At 53.0% G+C, this 8,873-nt stretch overlaps 1 protein-coding gene across 3 annotated transcripts; it reads left to right on the top strand.

The window, feature by feature from the left end:
* Positions 1-791: 791 nt before the first annotated feature.
* MYORG (myogenesis regulating glycosidase (putative)) lies at positions 792-8,191 on the top strand. Of its 3 annotated transcripts, XM_007076558.3 has the most exons (3): positions 933-1,158; positions 3,958-4,102; positions 4,404-8,191. In XM_007076558.3, exon 3 carries the CDS (start codon positions 4,477-4,479, stop codon positions 6,619-6,621), a length of 2,145 nt encoding a protein of 714 aa, XP_007076620.1. In that variant the 5' UTR covers positions 933-1,158; positions 3,958-4,102; positions 4,404-4,476; the 3' UTR covers positions 6,622-8,191. The 3 variants fall into 3 exon arrangements, with proteins under 3 accessions (XP_042820563.1, XP_007076620.1, XP_007076621.1); XM_042964629.1 differs by lacking the exons at positions 933-1,158; positions 3,958-4,102 and adding an exon at positions 792-893; XM_007076559.3 differs by lacking the exon at positions 3,958-4,102.
* Positions 8,192-8,873: the final 682 nt, after the last annotated feature.

Here is an 8,873-nt window from a genome sequence, read left to right as displayed (position 1 = left end):
ATCCCTATACCCAAAGCTCTTGATCTCTTCTCCCAGAGTCTCCATCACAGTCCCCCAAAAGTCTATGTCCAGACACCCTTACTGCCCTGCCTTACCCAAGTCCAAAGGTCCAAAACATAACATTAGAGGGTTTCATGACTAAGAAATTTCAAACTACAAAGCAAAGCCCTGTTTCTCTGTCCCTCTAGAAGTAAGGGGTGGGGTGTTCTGGAATCTCTGGGATCTTTAGCATTTTTGCACCCAACTCCTCGAAGCAGGGGTATGGTGGGTCACGTCCATCACCTCACAGCACGGTCATTTCTAACGGCTGCTACCACGGGGTGTCGGGGGGCGGGAGAGGGCAGAGGGGGAATTGCAAAATCCCGATGTCCCCAACCTCAGAAACTACTGGTCCGGTGGGAACCAACAATTTGGGCCTCCCGGCTGGTGGAACTAACCTCCTCCCGTTGGGTCCTTAATAGGATCCGTCCTGCACCGAGCCTCTGAGATCCTCCCGGAACTCCGCTACCCTTTTTCTATATGAATTGTTTCCATATGGGAAATTTTTTCCACACGGAGAGCTAGTGAGAGTGTTATACCGAGATGGCCTCCACCTGCCCAAATCTGGAGGGGAAGGAATCCCAAGAGCCAACCCTGCCCCTTTACCCTGTGGCTCGTTTCTCCTCATACACATCCCAAATTTAGCCTAGAAGTGCAAGAATCCTAAGTCTACAACTGCTCCTTCCTTCCTCCAGAACTACATTTCCCAGAAGGCCTAGGGCAGAGCCCCGCCTGAATGCGGTAAGCAACTGCCCGGCGGGGGCGGGCCTGAAGGCAGGGGGCGGAGCCGGGAGACCTCCGGCTGGTGGCCCTCCAGAGTCGCCCGGAGGTGGGCACAAAACAGCAGAAGAAAGGTGGGGGCTAAGGGGTGGGGCCTTAGGTCCGCGTGACAATGTGGGCAGAGGGATCGAGCACCAGGGGCGGGGCTGGACTCCGAAGCCCGAAATGAAACGGAACGACCGGGGCGTGGCCGAGCAGGAAGAGGGCGGGTCCCGAGGAGGGCCTCAGCTGTTTCCCAGCTTAGCAGAGCCCCGCGCTGTGCGGTGGGAGCCCAACTCCGGCTAGCGTGGAGGGAATCTTCGGGAGCCTCCCTTCACCCCCACTTCTGGGGTCACTGCCGTGAGTGAGCCCAGCGGTGGGACTTTGGGGGGTGTTGAGGAAGCACACTTCCTGAACTTTAGCTCCTACTAATGAGTAGGGGGTGCGAGTCTGGACACTTGGGCCCCTTCTCAAGCCGCGGTTCCCAGCGGGAGGCTGGCCCCTAGACCTCATTCTGTCCCTTCGGGCACTGTAGCTGTAGCGCTGGGGTGGGGTTGGAGTATTCCAAGCTGTAGGCGCAGTCACTCGATCCCTTCGGATCCTGTCATTGAGGAGGGCAAGGAGATGGGCGGGATCGAGTTGCCTTTGACATTCCTCCCCCAAGCCCCCCCCCCCCCCCCCCTCCATGGAATTATGTTGGGCAAACGACTCAACTTGGCATGCCCTCCTTTCTTTGGGGCCAGGCCGGGCCCTCCCCCTCAGATCCGGCCAAGGGCCGGCGGCCAAGACTGAGGTTGAGTGTCAAGTGGGGAAAGGCTTGGCTAGATCAGACCCCACCTGCTGGCATTAGCCTGTGGTTGGCCAGATGGCGGAGGCGGCAGATTACAGGGGTCTCTAACGCTGTTAACACAGGAACCATAGTTCCTCCTCCACAGCCCCGATACCAGATGCCATTAAAATTGCCCCTTTCCTACCCCCAAGTAGCCTTCCTGGAGCAAGCAGCAGCATCAGTCCTTGAGAAGATAGGCTTCACTATGCACACACTCACCTGAGTGGGTGGGAGCCTGTCCCACCCTCTGGCCCACAAAGCTCCTTTCCTCTGCTGCATTCAGACAGCCAGTCGGACCATTATCTCCCATCTCTTGAAAATTATGCTGTGGAGGGTTAAGCTGGGATTTTGGATTAGGCAACCTTGCTACCTGGTGACTTCAAACAAGTTCTTTCTTCTGTTTGGGCAAGTTTCTTCATCTGTAGAATAGGCACTATAGCTATACTTCTTGTTCAGTATTATTGTTAGAGTTGGATGCTGTGGTGGCATTTGGGAGACCATTACAGGGCCTGCATGGAGTGGGTTCCTAGGCCTGTGGGTTCCTGTCCTTCACAAAACAAACCCTTGGAATCCTAGAACATTAAGATTCTCAGAACCTGTTGGAAAGGGCTTTTGAGGTCATCTTGGTGGCCTTTCTATGCCTCCAGGTATAATGAGATAGGCTGATTTAATATGAAAGTTTTGAGGATGCCCTCACCCTGTTCTCTGTCCTCTTCAGATATGGACCCTTTCCCCTTATTCCCTCAGTGCCCAGAAGGGGGCCTTGATTGTCCTGAATGAATGAATGAATGAATGAATGAATATAAATGTACAGCAGGTACTTCTTCGGGTTTTCCTTAGCTTGAGGGCATCAGTTAAAGGCTACTGTGTTCATTCTCCAGGAGGGCTTTTCTAACCTGTTCCTACAGGAAGGGAAGTCCATATTGGTGTGGGGAAGTTTTGAAAGCTAAGTTGTGTGGGATGAGAGAAAGAGAGTAAGAGGCTGTTCCAGACCAGCTGGAACTGACCAGCTTAGGGAGTTGGGGGGAGGGAGCACAGAGAATGAGGTCCTGAGACAACACCTCACTGGAGGGGAGGGGAGATTGTAGGGAGCTATATATTGACATCTGGGATCAAATTCTGGTCTGTACCTGTCATTCTTGACAGTTTCTTCATGGGAGAGGTGGGGGAGTTGAGGACCCTGAGCAGTTCTGGCATCTCCTTGGAAATAGCTGAGGACTTTGAGACAGACACTGGCATCTGGGAGGAGACTAATTACTATTTGCCAGTCTCCCTCTCTACTTCCTCCCAGCTGGAACAGGTGGGCAGCCGGCTGGCACTGTGTATGTCGTGTGTGCACCTAGCTGGTGCTATGTCTTTGTTGAACTCTGCCCTGAGGGATGAGATAGGAAGGGTCAGTGGCCTTGAGTAGCAGATTGGGACACACACCTCCCCCCAAGTCTATGGGTTTTGTTTGTTTGTTTGGTTTTTGGTTTTTGGTGGTTTTTTGTTTTTTGTTTTTGTTTTTTTTTTTTTTTTGCAGTCATATCTGTGTGTTTAGCATACACTGTATGAGAGTGTATGTAGTGCAGTAGGGGGTGTCTGATAGGTGAAGGAGAGACATTGGCCCAGTGTGGCTAGGCAAAACTTCCTAGGGCATATGGCTGAAGGATTTAGATTAGGAAAGGAATGAGTTTGGTGGTCACAGGATAGGCCTGCCTGGAAATGGAATCAGAAAGCAGATGAGACCATGACATGCCTTAACTCTTGATTGCAAAGTTTACACTTCTGAATTTAATCCTGGGGGTCATGAGCAGCTCTCTAAACTAGGAGGAGATACAGTCTCATAAGTGCTTTAAGAAGATCACCATGGTTGCTGTAAGCAGAAGGCATTGGGGGAAGAAGAAGTTGGAAGCAGGGAGGTCTAGGGGGAAAGTACTGCAATGATACAGGGGAGAAATGACAGTGCCCAAACTAGGGCAAGGGCAGCAGGAGAGTCAGTGAGTGGTAGAGACACATCCAGGAGGTAGCTGGCCAACAGATGTGTTGCCAGGAGGAGAGAGCAGGAAGGTTGGCAGAGAAATGGACTTGGTGATCAATTACTGAGAACAGGGTGGAATTTGAGAGAGCAAACAAAGGGTGGTCTGAGAAGTCACCATGGCCCCCAGGCAAGACTCTTTACCCCAGCCTTAATGTCCAGACTCAACCCTGCCTCTCTCCAAAGCAGGCCCAAGACCGAGGCTGGCTTTGGGTATCTTCTCTAATCTCTAGATTTAATCTGACTTTTGACTCAAGATTAAATTCCATGCCTGAGATGTTCCCCCTTCTCTCCTCTCCCCCTCTGGGGACAGGAAAGCCAGCCTACTGCCCAGTTAAAGGTCTGAAGGAGCTGGTTGGATTATCTTCCCTCTCCCACCATGGCGCTCTCCAGATCCCTCCTCTTCTCTTCAGCCTGAACTGCATCCATGTGTGATCCAGGGAGGCCTGACTAATTCTGTGAGTCTAGACAGCTCCCTGACCCTGCCTGGGTTTGTTCTTCCACCAGGGAAATGGGGATGTATGCCATCTGCCCCTCCCCATTCAGAGTCCTGACTAATTTTGTCAAAAACTGGGCTCATGAGAAAGAGTGGGTAAGATACAGACAGATGGTTCTGTTAAGGGTCAAGCCTTTAGTCCCAGACCTTACATCCCAGTAATACAACCTCTCCAAAGTATACACCTCTTCTTTCTTGCTGCAGCAAAGGGAGATACTATGGAATGAGAAAGCTCAGTTCTACTTCTCTCTTTCCCCTTCCAGAATCAGGCAGGCCAGGTTCAGATGCGCTTTGTTGGGTGGTCCTACTGCCCACTCCTTCCATAACTGGGGGCTGATGCCCCAGAACCCTCAGGAGAAGAGCCAAGCCTATCCCCGCCGCCGCCCTGGGAGCCACACAGACCATAAGAGTCCCAAGGCCACCGCAGGCGCAGCTATGTACACCTTCTTGCCTGATAACTTCTCGCCTGCCAAGCCCAAGCCGTCCAAAGAGCTGAAACCACTGCTAGGCTCTGCGGTGCTGGGGCTGCTGCTGGTGTTGGCGGCAGTGGTGGCCTGGTGCTACTACAGTGCCTCTTTACGCAAAGCAGAACGCCTGCGTGCGGAGCTGCTGGACCTCAATCGAGGCGGCTTCTCCATCCGCAACCAGAAGGGTGAGCAAGTCTTCCGACTGGCCTTCCGCTCAGGCATGCTGGACCTTGACTCCTGCAGCCGCGACGGTGCCCTGCTCGGCTGTTCTCGCACAGCAGATGGGCGCCCGCTGCACTTCTTTATCCAGACTGTAAGGCCCAAGGACACGGTCATGTGCTACCGTGTGCGCTGGGAGGAGGCAGCTCCAGGGCGCGCGGTGGAACACGCCATGTTCCTGGGCGATGCAGCGGCACACTGGTACGGCGGTGCTGAGATGAGGACCCAGCACTGGCCTATCCGCCTGGATGGCCAGCAGGAGCCACAGCCCTTCGTCACCAGTGATGTCTACTCCTCTGACGCCGCATTCGGAGGCATCCTCGAACGTTACTGGCTGTCATCGCGTGCGGCTGCCATCAAGGTCAACGACTCAGTGCCCTTCCACCTGGGCTGGAACAGCACCGAACGCTCGCTGCGGCTGCAGGCCCGCTACCATGACACGCCCTACAAGCCACCTGCTGGCCGCTCCGCAGCACCAGAGCTCAGCTACCGTGTGTGTGTCGGCTCTGATGTTACTTCAATCCACAAATACATGGTTCGACGCTATTTCAACAAACCGTCAAGGGTGCCAGCACCCGAGGCCTTCAGGGACCCCATCTGGTCCACGTGGGTGCTGTATGGGCGTGCCGTGAACCAGGACAAAGTGCAACGTTTCGCCCAGCAGATCCGCCAGCACCGATTCAACAGCAGCCACCTGGAAATAGATGACATGTACACACCTGCCTATGGAGACTTCGACTTCGACGAGGCCAAGTTCCCCAATGCCACTGACATGTTTCGCCGTCTGCGCGACGCCGGCTTTCGCGTCACGCTCTGGGTTCACCCGTTTGTGAACTACAACTCATCGTGCTTTGGTGAGGGTGTAGAACGCGAGCTGTTCGTACGCGAACCCACTGGCCGGCTGCCCGCGCTTGTGCGCTGGTGGAATGGCATCGGCGCGGTGCTGGACTTCACACGCCCAGAGGCTCGTGACTGGTTCCAGGGACACCTGCGGCGGCTGCGCTCCCGCTATGCTGTGGCTTCCTTCAAGTTTGATGCAGGAGAGGTCAGCTATTTGCCACGGGACTTTAGCACCTACAGGCCGCTGTCCGACCCCAGCATATGGAGCCGACGCTACACTGAAATGGCACTGCCCTTCTTCTCTCTGGCAGAGGTTCGCGTGGGCTACCAGTCACAGAACATCTCGTGCTTCTTCCGTCTAGTGGACCGCGACTCGGTGTGGGGCTATGATCTGGGGCTGCGCTCGCTCATCCCCGCGGTGCTCACCGTCAGCATGCTGGGCTACCCATTCATCCTGCCCGATATGGTGGGTGGAAATGCAGTGTCTGAGCGCACAGTGGGTGGTAGCGAAGTGCCGGAGCGTGAGCTATATGTTCGCTGGCTGGAGGTGGCCGCCTTCATGCCCGCTATGCAGTTCTCAGTCCCACCTTGGCAATATGACGCCGAAGTGGTGGCTATCGCGCACAAGTTTGCAGCGCTTAGGGCCTCACTCGTAGCGCCGCTATTGCTTGAGCTGGCTGGTGAGGTCACCGACACAGGTGACCCCATCGTGCGCCCCCTCTGGTGGATTGCGCCAGGCGATGAGACAGCACACCGCATCGACTCGCAGTTCCTTATCGGAGACACGCTGCTGGTGGCTCCAGTACTGGAGCCAGGCAAGCAGGAGCGAGATGTCTACCTGCCTGCAGGCAAGTGGCGCAGCTATAAGGGCGAGCTTTTTGACAAAACCCCAGTGCTGCTTACTGATTACCCCGTGGACCTGGATGAGGTTGCCTACTTCATCTGGGCATCCTGACCCAACCCAGGACCCAGGAATCCCACAGCCCTAACCTCTGTCTTCATGCAGGTGTTTAATCCTCCATCACAACCACACCGTGCATCCCCAGGAAGGTCCCACCTCTGCAGTTCCCACTAAGTGGGTGCTGACATAAATGTGCTCTAGCCAGCTCCTGCAGGGCCAGGTGAGGGGGCGCTGAAGCAACTTCCCATTTCAACGCACAATCCTAAAGACACTCTTTCCCTCCATGCTCACTGCAGTCTGCAGAAACCTCTTTCTGAGGTGGGAGCGAGAGAACTCTGAGGTAAAATGCCAGCTATCTTCCTATTACACATGATTGTGTTTTAAAAGCACAGAGAGAAACCTTACTGTCCGTCCTGGCCTGAATGGCCATCTTTGTCCTTCTGAGGTTGAGACTTAATCCTTTTAATGTCCCCAAATAGCTCCCTGCCACACTTAGAAAGGCACATTCTTGGTGTTGGAAGCCAGGCCCCGAGTTCCCAGCACTTGCCTGAAGTGTATTGACCTGGTCCTACCCCAGCTAAGGAGATGGGAAGGAGGTGTCTGGCCAACAGACAAGGAGGATGGAGGTCCCATCCCAGAGGATAGAAGGACTGGGCACAGCACTGAGCCATCATTGTTGTCCCTCACTTGTGAAGAGACTCCTAATGCTGCACTTACCCATCTATGTAAACACATGGGCTCAGCCCTGGACCAGGGCCATGGCCTAATGGGCAAGGACTTGCAAGGCCATGCAGGCCCAACTTGGTGCCTTAACTCAAGAACCTGTGTGTGTGTGTGTGTGTGTGTGTGAGAGAGAGAGAGAGAGAGAGAGAGAGAGAGAGGCACCATGTGTTCCTGGATCTATGGAATGAACACAATACTTCTGAAGCTGGATGAGCCTGGAAGGAGGGGACAGGAAGCAAATTTGAGGTTTTGATTGTTGATCTGGCCCTCTCCTGGTTGATGTCTCTGGGACTATAGCAGGAAATAAATAGCGCTTTCAAGATTTCTCAGCTGCCTCACTTCCTGCATACATGGCAGGGGTGTGGCGTCAAAGGGAGCGAGCAGTGTTCTTTTTCTGATGTGGTGTGCTTTGGCACGTGAACTACATTCGCACATCGACACCTGTAAATACACATACAGGGTAAGGTGTTTCATTTCAGCCGTTTTCCCTTTCTAAGAAGAGCAACCTCAGCCAGAGTAAATCTCCCTGACTTTGCAGCTGAGTCTGAAGAAGTGGCTTGCCAGAGCGGGGAGGTAGGAAACAGGGCAGGGCTCAGCTTCCCTCAACTCCTAAAGAATGCATCCTTTTGTCCACTCCTCTACCCCCTCTATTTCCCCAGTGTGAAGAATGCCTAATGAAAGTTTGGGGGCACTCACAGATGTCTATCTTGAGTGCTGATTTTACCACTTGTCTATAAGCTGTGTGATTTTAAGCAAGCTGCTTATACTTATTGAACCTCAGTTTCCTCATATGTAAAATGGTGATGATAATGCCTACCTCCCAGGATATTGTGGGAATTATAAGTACAGATGTATGTAAAGTGCCTGGCACAAGTAGGTGCTCAATAAAAGGTAGCTATTATACTATTTCTTGGTTTTTGTTGCTGTGGGGTTTTACTGCATAAAAACAAGGATTTTTCTAGGCCCCAGCTCCCAACCCAACTGGCTTCCTCTGGGCCTGCCTGTTTCCCAAACATTTGCACATAGCACCCAGTTGAGCTCTCAGTTTGTGACCCAAAGGGCACTGTAGTCCAGGAGAAAAGCAAGAGGAGAGATATCTGAAAGTGGGATGTCAGGAGCCAGGATTCCTGTGTCCCCAGGAGATGGGGAGTATATGAATGAACTTCCTTCTCCTTTTTGTCAAGAGCATCCATCCATCAGTACTCAGTGATGAACCTCCTGGGGCCCCAGCAACCATCTTTAGGTTACTTCTTTTAGGTCTGTAGAAGCAGAACACCCAGGCTGGGTCCTGGAAGGTTCCCTAAGTGGCTGGAGAGCATGACTCACACTTGAATGGCCCTCCAACTTTCTTTGCAATCTGAAGCCAGTTTAACTAACCTCTTAAGCCATGGTTTGTTCATCTTTTGAATGGAATTTCTAGGATTCATTGAGATGTACCTGTAAAGCACTTATGCAAAAATTGGCAAAGAGTAAGTGCTCAATAAATGGTAACTCCTATCAACTCTTCTTTTAAACAAGGGACACTAAACAAGAAACAAACAAAAAAGCCTGCCTAGAACCTATGCTGTCCATGTGGTAGCTAC

Source organism: Panthera tigris, chromosome D4 (genome assembly GCF_018350195.1).
Source record: "Panthera tigris isolate Pti1 chromosome D4, P.tigris_Pti1_mat1.1, whole genome shotgun sequence".
Taxonomy (NCBI): domain Eukaryota; kingdom Metazoa; phylum Chordata; class Mammalia; order Carnivora; family Felidae; genus Panthera; species Panthera tigris.
Note: the sequence above shows the minus strand (reverse complement) of the source record. Positions and strands in the feature narration are given on the sequence as shown.